This window comes from Branchiostoma belcheri, unplaced genomic scaffold (assembly GCF_001625305.1).
Source record: "Branchiostoma belcheri isolate BF01 breed outbred unplaced genomic scaffold, Haploidv18h27 scaffold50, whole genome shotgun sequence".
In the NCBI taxonomy this organism is placed as follows: domain Eukaryota; kingdom Metazoa; phylum Chordata; class Leptocardii; order Amphioxiformes; family Branchiostomatidae; genus Branchiostoma; species Branchiostoma belcheri.
In genome coordinates, this window is record NW_017804132.1 from 1,608,650 (window position 1) to 1,631,729 (window position 23,080).

Below are 23,080 nucleotides of genomic sequence, written 5' to 3' on the forward strand. Positions count from 1 at the left end.
GTTTGTTGACTGTCACTTTCCACATAAAAACCTGCCTTGTTGTGTCAATTAGCCCAAAGGCACGGTGTTTAACCAAGATGAGGTCACTGTGCTAGCACAGCCGACACAAAAGTACTTTTAGAATGACTAGATTTCGTTAACGACTTTGGTTATGTTTCTAATGATATTAATGTAACTTTATATACAGATAACTGCTATTAGGTATTGGCTTCTCAGCCATCAATTATAAGAGGAATTCGAGTGCAAATAAAGGTGATGCTGTCGACTGTGACGATTTTGCAGCGGGTCAGATAGCACACGCAAGGCAGGGACCAAATTTGGACTCACGTGTAGTTGCAACGTTGGTTAGTGTGGGGGCGAGCTGGTATGAATGTAATGTGTGTGAATCACGCGCTAATTATCTCATCACTCGTCGACGGCCGCCATGTTTTTTGGGTTCTATTTTTCTTACACCGATCTTGTCGCAAGACATCCGCTTAACTTACAGCGGGATTTTGTCCGAACAACTCGGATGGCGGGTCATGTTCTCTGTGTATTGTTTCATGTTTTGGAAACTTATTTTGTTTCCAGCCCCAACTGAAAGATGTGTATGGAGACAAAATACCGTACGGGCCATTGGATACGGCCATTTTTGTATGTATTACGAAAAGACATATATAAACTACATTATACTTTACTTTGTACTCTTTTTAGATGTTTATTTTGTATTTGCACACAAACTGTATCGTTGAATCAACTGAAAAAATAACAGTCTTAATTGTGCTATAGAATCTGATTACGTAATGTACTTCTATTTTCAAAGCGATATACTAGTATTTTGTAACCCCAATAAATTCAAAGACTTCAAATGGTAACTGCCTGAGAAATAGATACTGACTGGCCAATTTGATACTGCCCTGCCAAATTTGATACTATCTTTGCAGCCACCAAAAAGTCTGCTTGGAGATTATAGGAATGCCTGGTGGAGGCTAGGCCCAAGTGATGCAGCATGGGGGTACAGGGTCTGATAATTCTCCAACAGCGATGAAGGAATGTGACACCGAATACCGCGCTACTTTTACATCCGAGCGTGACATGGCATTGGCTACGCGTCTTTTCCGCTCCCACCAACTTTTGTGTTCAACTTAAACCCAGGAGTACTTGTCAGAATCCCTACATTTTACAATGTTCTCTATGTTTAAGTGTGGAATTTCCTGCAGCTGTATTTCCCCCCGTGCTGTTTTCTCAGGGTTTAACTTGTGTGAAACCAGGTCATCCCTTTTGTTTATTTTGTCATGTTGTTGAATAGATAGACTCCTGTGGTAGACTAACAAAATAGTACTAGTACATGCAGCATCAACCCCCCCTCCCCATTTACAGTAAGCTCCCATGGGAAAGGTAGCATAAAGAATTACGCCATTAGTAAAAAGAAGAAAAACTAACCACGTTGTCAGTGTGGGAATACTAGTAACATATAACCCAAAGTCATAAATACTTAACGGATCCGTTATATAGTTTCGATATTTTTTTTATATTCCAAGATTTTATGACTAGGCCACCGCCAACACAGAGGACAAATACAGGACAATATTCATTTTCACTTGAGTTAAGTGAGGAAAGTCGTGTAAAGTGACTTTCCCAAGGGCACAAATCGTTGGCATATGTCAGGACTCGAACCCGGGACCTTTTGGTTCCCAGTCGAGCACTCTGTCGTTACACCAACTTTTCGATATTGAGTGCCAAATTAAAACACCAGCACCGCATCACCACAAAACTTTGGGTAGATGCTTTATTTTCTCAAAGTTTTATCCCAAACTTTGTATTTGATTTCGAGCAGATGTTCCGATGGCAATAACCTTGTCCTCTACCCCACAACTCTACCGTTTTCGGGGAGAATGACTCGTAAATAGCATACCTACCGATGTGCTCACGACAGATTTCTCATTTCACCACTATTAACACATTACCACCCTATTGGTAGATATACGACACTTGAAAACTGACGCCCTTGTAGCAATGATTTGACCTTGAGTCGGAGTCGTTCTGGACCGGTTGTGTTCTCGCGCGTTCTCGCGTGACCTGGTGACCAGGTCTCTGATGTGCCGAAATGCATCATGACATGCCGGAAACGAGACATTCCAGGTGAAATTAACCTGTCGGTGAAGGTTAGACATCCAGGTAATAAGACACGCCAAAAAAACATTTACTCAAGCAACTGGATATGATTTGGAAACAGTCAGACGTTTCAGGTAGCATCCACTACCTTTGGTCAGTGACACCAAGAGACCAGAGGAGAATTGCAGGTTTATAAGCACGAAACCTGCATTTCTCCTCTGGCATGTCTGGTCTCTGACAGTTTTGGTGAAATTAACCCGCGTTTGGCTATCTTTCCTCCCGTGGAGAAAGGCATTATAATCCTGGTGGCGACATGAACTCAGCTGAACGCCCAGCGACAAACCTGTAATACTAATAGTTGAAGAAGGTCAACTTTCAAGACCAAGACGAATCCAAAATCTCAATTAGGTCTTCCTTGACTTGGTGGTGTTATGTCACTTGATGGCTCTGTGTATTATACATATTTCCCGAACTGTGTCTTTGATAAACTGTAGCCTCTACCAGGCTTTGGGATGTGGCTAGAAAGAGTAAAAATTGGCCAAATAGACAGATAACAACATATCAGGGGAGTTGATCTGCTAAAGAAGTAAAATTTTGGGAGCAGTTTGCCGTTCGTAATCGGCGGCGAAAATTTTGCGTAATTCGTAATCACTCCCCATGCAGGCCCTCCTTCTTGGCCTCACAACAGATATAGCCGTCCTACCCTTCCCTGTGCCTCACCTGTACACAGGTGTGTCCAGGTGTGTCTTACTGTGTTTGCCGTGAAGACGTTCTGCCTAAGCTCCCCGGAATCACCTGCGTGTTTGATGTATCTTAGGTTTCTCCAAATCCCCTTAGTCAGAGGGGCTCGCTGTACAGGGGGGTATTAAGGTTAACTTAGGCAGCTAATCTCGCCTCCATTCTTCGTATATTTGGAGCTTTAAAACTCGTTTGTAAGAAGTGAGAAGTAATAGGAAAATTGGAGATCCGGAAGTGTTCATTCAAAGAGATGTTGTCGCCTGGACATGAAAATCAATTACGATTTAACTATCTTTTTGTAATATATACATAATAATATACGAATGTGTAAAAAAGACGGCCTTTTTTGCTATCCAGACATACAAATGTACATCTGTACCCAGAAGTTCTAGTCTAGAATCGAATATGGGAACCCTAGCTAGCAAACAAAAAAGATGGCACCCAGGCCTATGACATTACACACAGAATACACCAGAAGTGTCCCTTTAAGTGTCCCGATCTTTCTTCTCGTGTTGAACAGCATACAGGAATGCGGGATCCCCTTGTTGAAACGCCCCTTTGTTTATCCGCTGTGCCGGTGTTTTTTCAGACCCAGGCCGTGTCTGTAAACCAGCCCGGGGAGCGGACCGCTTTGAGGCAGGTCTCTCTGGGTCACGTGTTTTGTGTCGTAAACAAAACCTTAGAACACAGCCCCGTTATACATAAAGGTGTGCTCCTGTTTGTTGCCTGTGCCAGGCTTCGGGAGGCGGCTGGAAAAAGTAGAAATCGCCAGGGGAGCTGGAGAGAACAGTTTGCCGCGATGCATATTCTCTAGCGGAAGGTGCACCTGTTTTCAGTCGAGTGTTTCAGTTCCGTTTCACAGCGCACAGATTACTAGTATTCTCCATAAGCCAGTCGTGCGTTTTCGTATTTTATCGGAAGTGTTCGGGTCAGCTGGTTTTGTACAGAAGCGAGGGTTCTCCAGAAATCAGAGGTTGTATAGAAGTGTGTTGGGTTTCCTCACGGGTGTTCTAACGCACAGTCGGGCGTAGGTCACACCAGGTGACAATATACAACTCCATTCGTGTAACTAGGTCACCTGAAAATGCCCCCAAGTGCTGCATTATGTAACATTGGGACGATAAAAACCTTCTATTTTCGGACATTTGATTTGATTTGTTATACTAGTACTATTTTTGTTGAATGACTACATACACGGAGTAGAATTATTTGAGAATGGGACAGAGATTGTTTCAGTGAGGGCAAAATGTTTTCGCGCTGATTTTGACGTATACATATATATAGGTGTTCGACGCGTTCGAACCGGAAATAGAACGGGAGGTTCGACGCATTCGATCCGGAAATAGAACATGATATTCGACACGTTCGATCCGGAAATAGAACATGATATTCGACGCGTTTGATCCGGAAATAGAACAGGAGGTTCGACGCGTTCGATCCGAAACGCGTTCTACTTGCGGGAGGCCAGCTTTGACTTGACAGCTGCGCCCCCTGGCGGATAGACAGGCTGCATTGGCACGCCGTCTCGCGTGACGTTTCCAGAATTCCTGAGGTGGTCGATACGTGTCAATGACCGGAATGACTGACAAGCCCACATCACGACTCACTCACTACACAGACTTGTTTCTCTTCGTAGAACTATTTAGCTTCAAAATAAACTACAAACATTTTTCTCGCATCGTCTTCCAAAAAAAGTTCTAGATGGCACTCGTGATTTCGACCTTTAGATTTATTTCTATGTCCTCGAATCTTGGCACAGGTGATATCTTAACTTCCCCGTTGGTCCCAAAGTCATATGAGAGACACCCCCTCCCCCTGTGTGGGATAGATGATTACCAACCTCTACAACACGAACCACGTGTTGGGTACTCTCCAAGCAGAAGTTAAGGTTTCGTCTAATTTTTGACGTGCTTTTAGGCTTTTTTATGGAGCTTTCTTCTTTATACATGTACTGGTATCTTTATTTTTTTTACGCCAAACCAAATGAGTGGCAAAAGGATACAGCCTGGTCAATTTGATACTGTCTTTACTTTCGGTGGCTGCAAGAGCCTTATGCAGCCACCGAAAGAACTGCTTGTAGATTAGTGTTGATCAGGCCGTCCGATCCTGCATGCCAGACGAATTTGTCAGCTTTAATCTGTCTCTCTGTAATCGCTCGTGTCTTGTTGAAATGCCTCACAGTGTGGTTCAGATCCCGACCTTGGCTCAGTAACACCCAGCGAGTGACAGGCATGCGGCCGATAATGAAATAAATATGGCCTGTTGCTGTATCCAGAACCGTGCCTTATCCAGAACCATGCTTTATCCATGGTTTTGGATAGCCCTCGCATATAAACTTTTTCTCTCCCTTATCCAGAACAGTGGTTTTGGATAGCCCAGAGCCGTGCTTCATCCAGAACCTTGCTCAAGTACAGTTCTGGATAGTTCACGCGCATCCATCGCGGAACCGTGCTTTATCCAGAACCATAGTTTTGGATATCCCGCATATCCAGAACCGTGCTCATCCAGAACCATGCTCAGACGTGGTTTTGGATAGCCCATGCGTAGCCAGAACCGTGCTTCTTCCAAAACCATGCTCAGACACGGTTCTCGATAGTCCACGTGTATCCAGAATCGTGCCCCGGACAAATCTATGTTCTTGGATACATAGAAACATGAAGGTTACCAAGCCAAGTTTGTTACTCCGTGAAGGAGGTCAGGACCTCCGGACGGAGTGTTGTGATCGGCTGATTTTTCATGTTTGCAGTCAAAACACTGGGTTCTCTTTGTGTAATCGGCACGCAATTTTATACGCCGTCTGCGGGCATGCCCGTGTTGATGCACGAATGTGTATTTTTGCCGTTGCTGCTGTCGCGGTCAATGTAATATTGCAGACGCACCCCAACAATTACGAGGCGAATTGGAATGGTCCAGAAAAACGCGTTGTTTGGAATAGCAGTGGGGGGGTGGAACTTCATGCAGATACGGGGTGGTTTTGATGAGTGGTTCCAGATGCTTTTGCCCATGCTTAAGAGATGCCAAGTTTTTTGGAAGATGTTCGCAGCCAAAACGCATTCTTCCGTACGTCGCATTTCTGTGTAATTTCGCATGTGGTGTGGCATTATGTCCGGGATGATGCACGTCTTTTTATTTTTACCGTAGCTGTTTTGATATTGAAGTAAATGCATATTTTAGAAACATCCCTACTTTTACAATCCTGTGGAATAGGCCGTAGGTTTAGGCAGTTGTCTGGTAGCAGAGGTACTGTAAGCAGATATCCTGGTTATCTGGCCGGCGGTAGTAACACTCGCGGTGCTTACCGCAACTGTTGCTGGATTTTGCCCTGTTCCAGGCGCGCTTAATTAGGTACAGGCACGGTAAGACGGTGGGACTGTGTTTGTTACTAGACACGACCATGATAGTCCGATCTTTATGTGAATGCAATGATTGTGTGTGTGTAATTAAAATGAACTTCGAACTTGAAGCACAGTATCTTTACACGCCCTGGGAGCAGTAATGGATTTAGCTCTTTTTATGTTTTATGCTTGTGACGCGCCCTCATTGTATTAACCGTTGCCTAATTATAATGTCTGCACAGTAGGTCTGGCGTTGACGCTTGGGATTTTGTTGAAATATATAAAACTTCACGGAGGATTCTCACCTATGGCTTCTTGTTTTTTTTTGCTTGTACCAAACTCTCGCCGATTCTCGTTCTCCAGGTCACGTGAACGATAGCTCACCATGGACATTGACGAGTTGACGCGCCGGCGAGAGGAACGGCGCAAGCGCAGAGAGGAGGAGAGGTAAGAATAGTGTTCGATTTTCGTATATATATCTTTTAATGTAGGAATAGTATGAGTTAATTTTTAACCTATATTACAACGATATAGTATACCCTCTGAAAATTTCAATATGCAGAGCTGATGCTGCTGATATTAATGTTTACCGAAGGAAAACGTTTTGTTTTTGCTCTGTTCCAAACACTGACCTCTGACCTGGTCAGTGACCAGACTGTCTCTCACCATGGTGACTGGTTTTGGGTTACATAATGTTGCAATTTAACAGTAGGAGGGATTTAGAGAAGACCATCCGCGAAGGTAAACACTATGCATTTGTTTGCAAACGTTACTCCCTAGTCCATTTGAAGTTCACAACTTGAAAATTAAATATCTCTGGCCCTTGTGTATCCCTTGTTGGAGATATGTGCAAGACAAAATACTCCATAAACTGTGTAAAAGATGGTACTACTAGTGTTAGATAAAATTGAACACTAATCTCCCGGAAGTATAAAAGTCTACCCACCGATGGTTTCAATAAGACAACCCCGGGTCACTGCCCATAACCCTGAACCTACCCGGAACTTTCAAATCGGGGGATTATCTTCATAAACCACCAGATCTAGGAGATAAATAGATCTCCACAGCTTTCAACCCCCATCCGCGAACCCTGTCTAACCTTAGACTCGCTTCCAGGCTTCGGGAGGCGGCTGGAAAGAGTAGAAATTGGCCAAACAAAGGGATGACATAGCCTTTCCCAGGCTTCGGGAGGCGACTGGAAAGAGTAGAAATAGAGGGATAGCATAGCCTTTACCAGGCTTCGGGAGGTGGCTGGAAAGAGTAGAAATTGGCCAGATAGAGAGATAACATAGCCTCTACCAGGCTTCGGGAGGCGGCTGGAAAGAGTAGAAATTGGCCAAATAGACAGATAACATAGCCTCTACCAGGTTTCGGAAGGCGACAGGAAAGAGTAGAAATCGGCCAAATAGAGAGATAACATAGCCTTTACCAGGCTTCGGGAGGCGGCTGGAAAGAGTAGAAAATTGCCAAATAGAGAGAGAACATGCCAGGGGAGTTGGTCCGCTAGAGAGTACGTTTTCTGTGTTGGAATAATAACGCGATGACTTTGATATCGTTTGAAGATAGCAACTCCGCACAGGCTCCATGGGTCGCAAAATGTATCCTCTCTGGCTGGCTAGCTCCCTTCATTTCGGCCGATTTCTTCTATTTTCCAACGATCCGCTGTGCCTGGTAGAGGCTAAAACCCACCCGTATATGTACAAAGTGTACATCTGGGTTCAGAGACCTATAATCCGACTAGAAAGCGATCCCCCTAGCCCTGTCTTGTGGCCCACAGTAACACACACATACCCAGTATATCAGTTGTCCCAGTGTAACATACTGACACAAATGCCATGCCTTCAAGTACCAGAGCCATGAACCAAGGATCGAGGTGTTCAAAAATGCATTCTTTCCTAGAACTACAAATGTATCACAGAGTGGAACAGAGGGGCATTATCATTAAATAGCTGTAAACAATGTTTAGGTTAGGTGTAACAAGTCGTTTGGTGTAATGTAGCCAGCTGCAGCTGCCACCACGCCGCGTGCCTGCGAAGCTAGTGTGTTACGCCGAAGGGCTATACCGATACCAGTTGCTCCAGTGTAACATACTGACACAAAAAGTGGTGAGCGGGCTGTATTGTGTTGACACCGCGAGCATGCGCAGTTAGCAAGAAGTCCAGATGTAAACAAACTCAGGAAACGAGGTCTGACGCGAGAAATGGGCGGGGTGTACCATCCTGACTCGTGTTAGTGTATCCGACTTTAACTTCTGTCAATCACTGTGTAGGGATGCCTCAAAAGCCATGTAGAGACTGTAGAGACATTGTGTGCTGTATCTATCCAATGGCCCATTCCTTTGGATGAAACTATAAATTTATCATTAATTGTCATTGGCAAATGTTACCGTATATTACACAGATTTTCAGGCAACGTAACTGATTTTGAAAAGTCAACAATAATAGAGACAGAATATAAAACATAAACAGGCACTGTATACCAAAAATACATAAAATATAAAAAAACGCCAGTTACAATTGGCCATAGATGTGAAATGTTATGAGTGTATCAACATTCAAGTAGTTCAAGCAATGGCCGAAAGATTTCAGAAATACGCTGGATCTAAAATAAAATTCCATACGTCTCGATGCCTGCCATATATAGCGTACACCCGTGAGAACTTTGTGCTTGTAGACTCCTCCAAGCTGTGAGCTCTCAGCTCCAAGACTTTACCTCATTCTCCCTTTTATCTTCGCTATGGATTTCTCTTGTAAATTTCCTAACCAACCCCCGAAGCCCTCTACAAACTACAAACAGGTGGTCTGTGTAAGCATAACGACCCGTGGGACCGTTAAAGGCTTGTTCTGCGGGTACCCTCCCCCCAGGATGTCATACTCAGCGAGTTTTGGGAGTCTGCTTGCCCTTTTTCGTAAGGCGTATTAAATTAGGTCTTTTTAGTCTTCGTAATCCGTAGGCAGCCTCCCCAAAAATCAACGTAATTCGTAATAGAACATTAGGTGCAAAGCGTAAAGTCGTGATCAGCTCTGAGGCTTTAACGTAATTCGCGGTGACAATTTTGCGTAATTCGTAATCACTACCCCCCCCACCCACCACCACCACCATACCCCCCCCACCCATGCGTAATCACTACCCCCCAGTAAACCTATGGAGGAGTACTGTTAAGTCTGCAAGTCGGCCAATGCACCTAGTTGGAAGGAGGAACTAAGGTCTAAGGTTAGACCCCCCCATGCAGGCCCTCAGTTTTCCCCTCCCCTTATAGCCAAACTCCGTACGTCCACCAGCAGGTGTATCTAACTATGATCACACAGGACCTAAAACAAACTTTCTCGTCGGGAGGAATGCCTGGAGACCGGCCAGCGCTGTCAATGTCGGCTTATGGTCCTCTCTGGGTCTTACTTCCAAATTTGGGCAGTGATGATGTCAGGAGAAAATTCTTGAGGCGAGCGCAGGAATCTCCTTGTTCAAACAGCCTTCTAGACTTTCCGGTAAACTTGTGTCCAGGCGACGTGCGGAGCTCTACCGAGGAAAGGTGGCTGTTTTTCCGATCACAGAACTCAGAGAGGGCTCCGTACTTCTCCTGTGCCAAGCCTGGTACACTGTTCAGCGATCTCCAAGGTCTTTTCGACGAGACACCTGCGAGATCTGTGTGGAAAGACGATTAGGGATACCGCTGAGCTCCAGTCGAAGGCATCGCTGGTGAACCTGTAGTGTATCGCTATCATGGACAGGTTTGTTTAGCTTTGGATTTTCTTGTCGTGTGTGTTTCAGCCGCTTGTTTTAAGCGAGGTAAACGAACGCAGATATTCAGGGAAAGTCTTGGTTATTCAGCGGAGTATTTCTGGTGGATAGAAGAGGAGGTTTGTGTGTGGGATCTCGTGGGAACGATATAAGTCATGTTGAAGTGGGACGGAGTTGTAGATAGATATCGCCTCCGGTATGTCGTCCGAATCTGCACAATGGGATGCGACTCAGTAAAGGCCCCCTAACCCCTCAGACTGGGCGATGTGTCCGCTTTGGATCAAAACCTCTCTATCGGCGCTGTTATTCAATTAGCTCCTTTAAAAGCCAAAGGTTTGAATAACTGCTTGTTTTGTCTGCGTTTCGAGCCAAATTGGGGTTAATTTAGCGGAGAAAATTGGCCGAGGTACACCACATTTTCCAGCCTCCTCCTCTAGAGTAAGAGACCGAGAAGTGGCAGCGACAATTCATCCCAGTGGCGGCTGGTTTTGATGTGTGGCTGGCGCCGAGCGCAGAAGCCAAATTCCTGCCATGTGCGGAGGAATATCTTGTTTGTAAATTGTTGTAAGAGTGCCATGTTCGCGTCGCGTTTCCACCCGCGCCCGGCCGGAGTTCTGTCAGTCCGCGCCGGCTGGGAGTCCTCAAATGTCGTCTGATGCTCCCGCTTCTCTCCCAAAGCTTTACAAACAAACGTCGCCGTTTTTTTGTGTCAACTTTGAACCGCAGCTACAATCTGTAAACGCAGAAAGTAACTGTTTGAATGAAAGAGAGAGTCCTAAACTGTCGTCTGAGGTTCCCGCTCTTCTCCCAAAGCTTAAAAACAAACGTCGCCGTTTTTTTGTATCAACTTTGAACCGCATCTACAACATTTAAACGCAGAGAGTAACTGTTTGAATGAAAGAGATTTCTAGGCCTTCGCACAAGTAATTGCTGCTCTAGCAACTAAGAAATGTTGCAAATGTATCAGTTGCTTGAGTAACAATTCCTTGTACATCTCATTACCTGGATGTCTAACCTTATTCGACGTCCTTGCTTTTTATTTGAACAAAAAGGGCTTTCTAGATGGCATCCCAGCAAGCCACTCGAATATTTGCACACAGATTGTGATGATATATTCTGTCTCGTTTGATTATGTTAACTACAGTATTTGACAGTTGCACTTCCTCTTGCGACAAACTCCTGCGACAGTTGAAACACAAGATTCTTTGTAGCATTTTTGCCACACACTCTTCAGTTTAAGTCTTACTTTATGCGTACGATGTAGCTACTTAACACTACTGTGTTGCACGCATATGTTGTATAGACTGACAAATACCAGAAAATGTAAGCAAGAGAGGAACACGTAGTCGCGTCGGCGATTGTACATGACAAGTTCCAGGGTTCGTGTTGCCTGGTAACGTAGAACATAACTTACTAGTACCCCTTAAATTCCGGACTCTATCTACTGACATGCCCTTCCTTTCTACTCTCCAAGAGGTTTAGTCTTCGGACTATTTTTGGCGTGTTTTAGGCGTTTTTATCTGGGTTTGTTTTTGTACCTTTAAGCTAGCGAAATGATGGAAAATGGTATAACTGCCTGGCAGATGTCCAATTTGATACTGTCTTTTGCAGCCACCGAAAGATCTGCTTGGAGATTACGTCCCTTCATGGACGTCTAACTCTCTTCTAGTTTGGCATTCAGAGAACTTTCCCTCCATTCCACGGGCCATCTGGTCCATACTAGCTGACACATGAACTTGGAAATATTTGGGAGCGAGTCAGAAGGTCCCCGCTTGAATTAGTGGCAGTTTATTTACAGCGGCATTGAAGGGGCGGCGGCATTTGTTGCTGTCTTTCTCAAGCAGTGAGATTTTCTAGCTCATTTCCGTTTGTATCGCCCCTGGCTGTGGTTCGGGTTTTAACACGTCGGTATCAGTTACGAGACTTGTAAGTTGGATGGGAGGAACCAGGTTTGCTATAGACATTTTAGAACCGAATCGTGTTCGATCTGGCGTGATTCGAACGGAACGTTCGTTCGATTTGGAGTCACCGGCAACTTCAGACATTTTAGAACCGAATCATGTTAGACCTGACGTAATTCGAACGGAACGTTCGTTCGATTTGGGGTCACCCACGGTCATTTACAGTAAACCCGCAACTTCAAGCCCCCTTTTTACGCGGATATCAATTACCCCCTCTACCTATCCACGATGCATGACTTGCGTAGAAATAAGGTGTTTCGATCACAACAAAAAGAAATTCAACTTATCTCAATCGTTTAGCGTGTAGCAATTTCAAGAAATCCACGTTTTACTTCAACAAAGAAGTTGTTTTTACTTCAAAAAAGAAGCCCAGTTGCATACATTCCTTGTTCGTCATTCTCTAAAAAAATATGAGGCTAGACTGAAGCTAGCCATGCATTTGCGTGCAAACATTCGCGGCATTTCTTCCTGCGCGCCATTTGATATTGAAGTTGCCTCTTCGGGTTGACCATCACTCAACCCCCACGAACCGATTACAGCCGATAAGAATAGCCTCCGTAGCAGGCTTATAGAACTGGGGGTTTGGTGGTCTTCAGCTGTTTTCTGATTAGCCCAGTTCTAAAAAACGGGGGTAATTCAACCAGGCCGGTTATATTGTCTATATGCAATCAGAAAATAGCACATAAAAGCTCCCAAAGACCCTGAATACCCCCAAACCCCCCAGTTTTGGCATGCTATGGAGGCTACGATAAGAAGGTGTTTTCTGTCCGTGGTTACGCCAAAGCCTACGTGAACACAGACCGGTGAAAGGCAACTGTCAGCGGGGCCCACTCTGAAGCTTAGCGCCAACTGTGTTGCTCCATTTGTTGCTGCACCAATCCAGCGGGACGTTCCAAAATTTTTGGGGGTGGGGGGCACGGGAGGGGAGAGGTTAAGCTCTGCTTTTTCATCCACACCAACAGTAGAAAAATTGTCGACAACAGATACTTTGCCCTTATGATTTTTAAGTGCCCACATCTTGCCCCCATTGTGACTTTTATGGAGCAGCTCTTAGAATAATTTTTTCAAACATGGCATTGTACATGTATTACATATCCATTTTGATACTCACACACTTATACATGTAACGTTTTATCTCACACCCGTCTTTAGATAGCGAATGCTATCTGAAATGTCCGACCCTCATAGGATTTATCCTGTTGCTTGATGTATTACGTACTGTATTACGTAATGCTCTACCTTCATCGACGTATGGCATTAAATAAGTAGTACACAGTATTGATGAGTTTTTAATAAGAGTCACGTCTTTGTGTTTTCCAGACTTGCGGCGCAGGCCTCGATGGCAGACGAGGAAGACGCCTTGGAGGCGGCCCGGCGGGAGAGGAGGGAACGGCGCAGGCGCGAGAGAGAGCTGGAGGAGAAGGGAGGATCACGGGAGCTGGAGGTCGCCCCGAGAAGTACCCGCAGATCTCGCGATATTTTGAGCTCCAAGGATTCGAGCCTGGACACCGAGTCGTCGTCGTCTTCGCCGCGAAAGTCACGTGATTCGCCCGGACCGGGAGAAAATGGGGAAACCGATTACCTTTCGCGCAGGCGCAGATCGCGGGAATTGCTGGAGGAGAGTTCCTCTCGAGAGGTCACGAGGAGGTCACGTGATACAGACGATTACAGTTCTTCATCCTCGCGTCGCAGAAGGTCAACCGACGAGGAGGCGCCCACCGGTCGCCGCAGGTCACGTGATCTAGGGTCGAAAGATTCCGAAGAACCCTCCTCCTACCGCCGAAGATCTCGCGAGATTTTGGATTCCCAAGACGCCGATGACGCGCCGTCCTACCGCAGGCGGTCACGTGAGCTTCTGGACAATGACGAGGAACCCTCGAACAACCGCAGATCTCGCGAGATTTCCAACGACGACGAGCCCTCTTACCGCAGGAGATCTCGCGACGACGACAAAAAGGCACCAGAAGAATCGACGTTCCGTCGGCGCCGCTCCAGAGAGCTTCTTGACACCAAAGAAAAAGAAGAGCCGGCTCCGGTTGAAGAAGAGACCCCCCGCAGAGGTAGAAAGTTCCCCGGAAGAGAGGACCGCAAACCAGAGGTCAAACCAGAACCCGAACCGGAGCCTGAACCGGAACCAGAGCCCGAACCGGAACCGGAAGTGGAACCCGAACCTGAGCCCGAACCGGAACCGGAACCACCTGCTATGGAAGAAGAGGAAGAGGAAGAAGAAGAGGAGGATCACGGGAAGGTAAATGGAGTGCTGGATCATCCGACGGAGAACGGCGTGGACGGCCGGCATGAGGGAGAGGGGGAAGAAGCAGAGGAGGAAGAAGAAGTAGTCCGGAAGGAGAAACCGCAGTGGGCATCCATGCAGTTGAAGAAAACCAAGTACGTAATATCTTCCTTATATGGCTGTTACTACCATATTTGGTCATTGATAAAAAATATGTACATGTCTCTCTCTCGCTCAGACTATATGTTACATCTTTTCCTTATATGGCTGTTTGTACCATATTTGGTCATGGACGAAAACTGCAGAAGCGTCTTTGATTGGTATATGTCTCTCCCTTTCGCAGACTACACGTTACATATCTTCCTTATGTGGCTGTTGAGCTACATATTAGCTTTGGATGGTGCGTAGTGAAGTGGCCGGTATATGTCTTTCTTTTGCTCAAACTATGCCGTACCTGTCGCAATGTTCTTCTTACTATGCTATTTATCTTTCTTTCTTTGTTGTTTGACGTTTGTTTCTTTCATTATGTGTATTTTCCCTACATGTTTATTGCTCTCTTGTGTCTCCTGTCTATTCCCTTGCTGACTGTTTGGATGATCAGGTATTCCTTGAACCCAAATTGGGAAAGAGAAACATGAAGACATTTCGTCCTAGGTAAGGTAGGTTTACGTTTACTTGAAATCATATATTTGCAAAACAACCATCCTAGTGGTATATTTCTTTTACAAAACATTTTTATCAATGTAAACAATATAGGGAACACTAGACCTCATGGGAAGATTCTGGCAATGTTCAATTATATTCGTACGGATGGATATTTTTCTTGCATTCCATCTTCCACGTCAAACGCCATTTTCGTCTCCATTGCTGTTACAAATCTTAGAACCAGGAACTGCATACAGTTAGGCCGCAAAAACCGGTGTGTTTGCCAGACCATCGTCCTATTTCTGTCCATTCTTTTGGTGTCCCTTGCTGTTACACAAAATGGTAGGAAGAAGTTAGGGATTGCATACATGTAGAGTTGGGCCGGAAAAAACAGTGTTCCCCAAGTCTTTTACATCGTCCTGTTTCTGTCCATTCTACAACCGTTTCGTGTACATAATTGTCCTCCTGCCCTCCTAACCTTTCTGTAAACAGTCCTGAATGTGTCCAACACGTATTTGGACCAAACGCGGCTGCACGCCTCCTGTTGATGTCTGCGGCGATTCCTCTGACGCATTTCGCACCTCGGGGTTGCGGGTTCGTTTCCCAAACGTGCGGAGACCTGCTGTTGTGTACACAGCCTGGTGGGGCGATGTTCTGGTTTGGTCATGGGACTAGGTAGGTAGGTAGGTAGGTAGATGGTGTGCATCTGGCAGGGTTTTTTTTTTTTTTTTCAAGAAAAATTTAGCACTGAGGGAGCAGATCACTTGCATGGCTATGGAGCAACGGGACCGAAGAATTTTGAAATTTTTGAAATGGTAGAATTCATTGTTATAACTTCTGTTATATTTACTCTTGAAAAAGATCATTTTGAGAAATATTTAATGCTTTGTATGTAGCCACTGGGTTTAATCTGAAAATTGATAGGAGGGAGATGGCTGGTTACATGAGGGAGCATCGCCCTTATTCCCCTGTTTAGAAAAGCCCCTGCATCTGGTGATCATACCGTGGACACCGCGGGAGGACCGGCTATTGAAACAAGCAAATTGGCCAGCTTAAGGCAAGCGTGGCTACTGTCAGCCTTAAGTGCACCCCTGGGGGGTCTTCCTTTCGGCAAGGGCTGAAGATGTCAAGGCTTGTCTTAAAGATTTGATCGAAGATATCTTCCTTTTTGGTAACTGTCAATTGAAACATTTCTTCCATGTTCTTATAATTACGTTATACATTCCCCCAGATGGCACCACTGAACATAAAGTAAAAAAAAAACACCTCGCAAAACTTTCTAACTTTTTGGGGGGGAGGGGGTATCGTTTCAGGCCATTGTCATTGCCACTTCATACGAATCAAACGGACACTCCCCCGGCCCCACTTCAGTCTAACACTCTTGGTATTTCACCATTTGGAAGGTAAACTTCCTCCGTACCCTGACTCGAGTACCGCAGTTCTGAAAGATATGCCTAAATTGGGGTAACTCCAGTCAACTTGTTTACTCTGGGGCGAACCTTTCCCCCTCTACACCCGGCCCCCGCCCACCACCACAACTGACACGTTTCGTTCGGCCGCACAAAAGAGACGTTGTTGAAATTCTCTCCGAGGCAAGATATACAAACCCCCGCATTCTTGGTCCACTTCTTGAAAGGGTTTCGCGCCCTATTTTAAGACGCCGAGAGAAGAAATTGTGCAGAGCGAGACTTGACTTGTTGACCAACCCTGAGACCTCCCGGCAAAAACGACGACCGCAAATATCAAATGACGAGAACAAGACAAGGATGCCATTTTTCTGTACGGCTCCAAGTGAAGATGTAAACGGGAAAAAGGACAGGTGGATTCGATACGGAGTTTTAACCAAGACGAGAGAGACAAGACGTTGACTGTCTTTTGGTCTGGGAACGGTGTTCGTAAACTGATAGACAAATCCATCAGGAAACAAAAAAAAAATCAACAACTGGTAACCGGTTAACGTTAGCGGCATGGTGTGTTGTTCTCATCCTAAATATTGCTGGGGAAAACACGACATATCTAGTACATATAACTGAGATCTACTTCTTGTACCAGAATTGCCCTATTTTTGACCAAACATCGCAACAAAATTGAGCTGTAAAAGGACTTATAGTTTTCAATCAGTTGTTATGCAAGGCTAATGGCACAGTGACCTGTACAATGGAGACCCCCCCCCCCTCCAAGACACATACCGACACCTGCGAGAGGGATCCTTTTTCAGAACCGTCAAGTGACGTTTCCATCAAAAACGAACTTTCCCTAGTTTTGAAGTAAAACTAGACATACAAAGTGATAAAAGCTCCCTTCAGTGTCTAACGAGTTACAAAACAGAAAAGAGACCAACACAAATACCGACACCTGCCAGAGAAAGTTGGCGACGTTGCTTCGTGTGTTTTTTTTCAGAGAAGCCAAGAAACGAACTTTCCCCAGGTTTGACGTAAAACTAGACACAAGATGATAAAAGCTCCCTTCAGTGAGGCCACAATCTCACAACTCTCAGAATGTTTATGCAGAGCGAAGGTCACGTGGCATAACATCTTTGCTGGACGTGTCGAGAGAGAGAAGACAGAGCTCGTTTTCATACTTTTGTGGACCTTTAATCTCAAACAAGAGTCAAGATAGGCCACGGTTATCATTGCTTGTTTTTCATTCTGTCGGCTGAACCTCGCTTTTGACTTTTACAAGCTAGCAAAAGTCAGCGAAGGTGTGTAATACAGTTGTTTCGCATGCATCAGTGCACTTTCATACCTTTTGTATTCCTCGTCCTTTCTTCATCAATTAAAGCGCTGTCAAATGGTCCATGAAACAATTAGAGTCCAAAGGGATGGTAACCTTCGCCAAGAAGATTATGTTTTCAGAGTCGTTCGTGTGTGTGTGTGTGTGTGTGTGTGTGTGTGTGTGTGTGTGTGTGTGTGTGTGTCTGTGGACACGATAACTTGAGAAGGCTTAAATGGATTGTCTTGATACTTGGTATGTGGGTAGGTCTTGATGAGACCTGGAAATGATTAAAGTTTGGACCCCCTAGCGGCTTGTTATGGTACTGCGAGATCTACTAACTGTATGCCCTACAGTGGACAGGTAGCGGTAACCGACAGGTTTTGTATCAGTGACAGCTCATGGAACAGGTGTGTTCTATACCTGTATTTACTCCACTTCAAAACCTGGGTGAAAAGACAGGGCGATACCATTCAAAACATTCTAAGGGGACGTCAGGACGACATAATGAAATGGTGGCTTCAGAATGGGTAATAGTACATTCTTAAGTCACGAAATATGGTGTAATAAAATACAGAACATAGTGTTTTCCATTGAGAATGACCTTTGAATAAAGAAAAGGGAAGGAATAAGAGTGGGGTTGAAAGATTTTTCGTACCCCCTTCCCCCCCCCCCCCGAACCGCCTTTGAAACGTGTTGGATAAGATAGCTCAAACTTCTCAGTGACTTCTAACCTTTAATCAAGTCGTTAACAGTTATGTTTTTCGCGCCACAGGAAGTCCGTATCGGAGGAGATGAATGAAGAGGAGACTTCACAGCCGAAGACCGCCCCTTCCTGGTCAACCAACCAGCTCAAGTCGGTCAGGTACGCACTAGTCAGGTATCCAGAACCGTGCTTTATCCAGAACCATGCTCAGGCGCCGTTCTGGATGATCCACGCAGATCCAGAACCGTGCTTTATCCAGAACCATCATCAGGCACGGTTCTGGATAATCCACCCGTCTCCAGAACCATGCTTCATCCAGAACCATGCTCAGGCACCGTTCTGGATGATCCACGTGTATATTAGCCAGCTGAGTGTCATCCTTTTGAGCGGACAAAAGCTAAATACTCTGACACCCAGGCTACGCGTATCCAGAAAAGGGCTTTTATCCAGGACCATGCCTATCTCAGGCTCGGTTCTGGATAATTTTCTACGCGTATTCGGATATATCCCGAACCGTGCATGGGGCAAATCTGCGTTGTTGGATACGTAGATTGGAGACTATCAAAAACCATGCCTGATCCTAACGCTAACCCATTCGTGGTACGTGCTATTCATTGTACAAACAAGCGTTTTGAATGGAGTAAGTCTACACTAGTAGTTTTGTATGGAACTAACTATGAATGGGGCTCATTATGTGGCTCTGAAAATCGGCTGTCAAGATGTCTGTTGGATAATGGGTTGTGTATTCTGTGCTGGCGCGAGTTATGGGTTCTTTGGCCCCTACACGTAAAACACGTAACCAACGCCACCCATGGACATAAAAGTACAGTCTTGTTAAATATCTTCATATCGATGTTTTTTACAGCAATGAACTTATAGCTTTAAGACTTTCGTAGTTATATCAGTATACTAGTAATACTTATCACTGAAGTCGATTGGAGGGATTTTGACTTTCAGCTTAGCAGGCCTATGTCTGAAACTATACATACTCTAGGCCGATGTTTGAAACTATGTATATACTTTAGGTCCATGTCTGAAAGTATGCACTCTGCCCTTGTTTTAAGAGCTAGATTTGTAACATAACTGAACCCAGCCAATGTCCTTCTGGACACTGTATTTAACTTTGGCCTACTTTTTACCCAGCATGGAGAGTAGATGGATCAATTTTAAGTTTGCCCCCTGGCGTGTTTACTTGCAAATGGCCGTGAAGTTGTCGAAAACTCGCCCATAAAGACTCGCTATAAAGGCCTACTGACCCCCAACGCTGTCTGAAACCTTAGACTGTTTACGCAGTTTCCCGCCAAAGTACAGACTAAGTACAAAGTACAAAGCTAGCCTCCACCAGGCCTTTCTACGGGAATACGGATCTTAGAATTCGGCAAAAAAGAGAGTGAAACTGGCCAAGGGAGTCCGGCCGCGGGGAGGTAGTTCTTTCCCCCCGAAGCGGCCAGTCAAACCTACAAGGCGGCCAAACTCCCCTGGCAAATATTCTCCTATACAATGTATATAGCCAGCGTAGTTAGTCTGGAAGAGACTAAGGCTACGCCCTCAGACTATCACGTTCTTTGAATTTCTCTTTAATTTGGTCATGTTCCAAGTGACTGTATTTGGTCAGAATTTGTGCTGTTATTGTTGAGAACCCAAAACACCGTCAGGCCTTGGCAAACTGGGGGAATCGGTGACCTCTGAAGGTCACGGTCATCAAGATGGCGGCGGGTTAATATGACGTGATTGGTTCGATTGGAATCAACCATTGTTCTTGCAGGGGAGTAACAGAGGCAGAATGATTGGTTTCCTTTGCAAGCAATAGTCTCCGGTAGAAGCTTTTTCTGGGGATATTCTGTTGAATACTGTTATATAGATGGTATAAAACTAATGTGAATCTATCATTCTCATTTTAAATGATGAGGTCCGTTTTTATGATATCACCCCTTTATTGTCGTAACATTGGTATCGTCCGTTATTCCGTCGTCTGCACCTGCTTTCCATCATCTCCACGCGCCATTTTGACCTTTCCATGTTTCCGTGTTTTGAGAGTGGTTCTATATTTTGAGCTTCCATTAAATGTAAACATCTAAATCCCAGCGGTTGTTCCACTGAAAATGTGTTCAACTTTCGTCTGGACTTTTCTTATGGGAAAACATAGACAGTTATCCCGTCCCAGTTTATAAAATACTCTCCAGGGTTTGATTAGCGAGGCTCTTTGGAAGATACACAAACTGGTTCAAGTGTTTGGGAACTCGAAGATACAGCGTGTTGCTACAATCACAGGGTGGCCTTGATGAAAACCAGAGTATGAGAGTATTTCCTGGGCAGACAAAACAGTTACTGACTCATTCCTAGTTAACTGATTCTTTCGGTCTGATTTCTGTTCGTTTTTTAGCTATTTTGTTTTCCACTTGTCTCTTCAGTATGATTGTATCCCTCCCAAGAAGCATAAATCCGCAACTATACAATGCTTTCGGTCTGTGATACACAATCGCTCGCTGTTAGGGGCGGATTGACCCCCCCCCCCCAGGAGCTGTTTACGGGCTGCTAGAAGCGTGATGTAGCTAAGCTAACAATGTTCTCATTGAAACTATAAGAAGAATAAGCAAAAGCGTCTAAACAGAACGCTTATCTGATGTAGAAATATTCAAGTGGAGAAAATAACTTTTGGTATAAGTGGTACGCATGGAAGCTTTAGAAGGATTGTTATGAAACTTGGTAGGTGGGTAGGTCTTCATGAGACCTATAAATGATGAGATTTTGGGCCCCTGGCGGCTTTCTTAGGTAATGCAGCAGAACTTCCGGTTTTGATATCTCATGATCTAGACATGCTAGTTTGAGATAGAACCATGCAAGTGAAGAAATGTTTTGTAAAAGTGGTACACATGGAAGTAGGGCACGACCTCTTTGTACAAACAACACCTACGTGCCTACAACAGTCTGAGCAACTCGGTAAAACTCGGGCGGGCGGATTTCACGTCCCCGAACGACTCTTTTATTTACGTCAGAGCCAGAGAACCGCCCCGAAGGCAGGACTTTCCCGCCACACATGTGAACCATCAGTCCTGTCCTGTAGGGTTAAAACCACTCAAGTCGACTTCCTGTTAGCTCTACGACTTAATCCAACGATTTACAAACTCGGGGTCCGAGTTTGAGTCGCTAAGGTATCTTTTCAACCAGTTAATGTCAACGCTCGTATGTAACATCGGGCTGATCTATTGGACCAGGTGAAGGCTCGGGGCGAAATGCTGTTCAAGATAGATTTCAGACCCTCGAAAACTGTAGCAAAGAACAAACTGCTTCGCCCTGAGTGTAGTACCACTGACGGTCGTCAGGGAGCGGTTCACACTACTGTGAAAGCTGCCCATTTTTCAACATTGACGAAAGATGTTGTTTAAGTCTTTTGTATATTTTTCTTTGCAGAAAAACTATTATAGACACGGAGCAGCCGGCGTCAGAAGGGGGCAAACCTGCGTGGGCCCAGGTCAAGCTGAGAGAGGTTAAGGAAAGGTAAGAAGGGCACCTAGCGGCCCTAATCATAACTGCATGTTAGGATCCTCATGTTACAAGTGACTCAACATCTCCATGTTTTATCCATTAGTAGGGTTTGGCTTGTCTATGGGTGTCGTTTACCTGAGTGCCTAACATTCATGAACTTGTCTCATACATGTATCATCTTTTTCTATCACCCAGCCGCCCCGACCCTATCACAGAGATTAACCAGAAACGGGAGGACAAGAGTAGCGGGTATGAGGCTGAACGCGTGGCAGAAGTGAGTAAACTAGGACCAGTCTTGCTCCATATTAGACGTCTTGTTTTTGTTTTTTTTATTATAATTTATGTGCGGAAGGAAATAAAACATAATACACACCATCTTTTCTTGAAACATACCAATGACCGCCAGTGACCCCAAATGGATTGCGCGTTCTGTTCGAATGACCGCTGGTGACCCAAATAGAATACGCGTTCGGTTCGAATGACCGCCGATGACCCCAAATGGAATACGCGTTCTGTTCGAATGACCGTAGGTGACCCCAAATGGAATGCGCTTCTACAAATACATGTATTACAAGTGCATACAAATTAACCTACGAAAGATCATGAGTAAATGTATATGATTACATTTGTAGATCAATGCGTTAATTAAATTTGACATATCACTTATACTGCTAGTTCTAAGGTCTATAATAATCTTTTTTTCCTTTGCGCGATAGGAAATCCGTAAGAGGCGCGAGGAAGAGGAGGCAGAGCGCATGCAGGATTTCCGCAAACAGCGGGAGAAGGAGGAGCAGGAACTACAGGAGCTGAAGGAGAGAAGGGTAGGCCCTTTCAGACTGCAGTTTCTATATATTTCACCAGGTGGCGCCTTATCATAGGCGTTCACTATTACTATAACATCTTTGCCTGAGTGTTATCGGATTTGTTAAGGGCTCCGTGTACTCGTTTTTTGGGGTCCATTGAGTACAAGGATCCCCGTAACAAATTGGATACCACCGATTCTATTGAGATTTGTGATGCTCTGCGATCAGTAATTTGACAATCAAAGTTTGTTTTTTCCCTATCACACAGGATAAGAGGAGGAAGGAAAGGGAGGAACGCGAAGCGAAGATGGCTGAAGAGAGAGCAAAGAAAGCAGCTATAGAAGAGGTACGTATTTCTATTTATTTATTTCTAAATCTTATCAGAATGCTCCCAACTTCCACAAACTTGGTTAGTGGCCGGGGAAAGTTCTGAATGAGGTATTTCCAAAGAACTATCGTAGAGTGGAAGCTCGTTACCACCAAGCACAGTTGGGGCATCGTCGCTAGAATAAGGTTCAAACAACTAAATTGAATGTACAAAGATTGTGTGTCGTTCGGTGTGATATTGGTAGCTGCCGCCGCCGCGCCGCGTGCCTGCGAAGCTGGTGTGTTACGCCGAAGGGCAGTTA

The 23,080-nt window shown here is 45.0% G+C and overlaps 1 protein-coding gene across 3 annotated transcripts in view; it reads left to right on the top strand.

Moving 5' to 3' along the window:
- LOC109480277 (trichohyalin-like) overlaps positions 1 to 23,080 on the top strand; it is a 36,207-nt gene that overhangs the window by 9,942 nt on the left and 3,185 nt on the right. For 2 of the 3 annotated variants that reach the window (XM_019782443.1, XM_019782442.1), the window contains exons 2-8: positions 6,531 to 6,614; positions 13,187 to 14,254; positions 18,232 to 18,321; positions 21,574 to 21,660; positions 21,844 to 21,922; positions 22,365 to 22,469; positions 22,720 to 22,797. In XM_019782443.1, coding sequence (XP_019638002.1) covers positions 6,553 to 6,614; positions 13,187 to 14,254; positions 18,232 to 18,321; positions 21,574 to 21,660; positions 21,844 to 21,922; positions 22,365 to 22,469; positions 22,720 to 22,797 — 1,569 coding nt within the window. In that variant the 5' untranslated portion in view covers positions 6,531 to 6,552. Of the gene's footprint in view, positions 1 to 6,530; positions 6,615 to 9,635; positions 9,896 to 13,186; positions 14,255 to 18,231; positions 18,322 to 21,573; positions 21,661 to 21,843; positions 21,923 to 22,364; positions 22,470 to 22,719; positions 22,798 to 23,080 lie in introns of those variants that run through there. The other variant, XM_019782444.1, reaches the window with a different exon arrangement.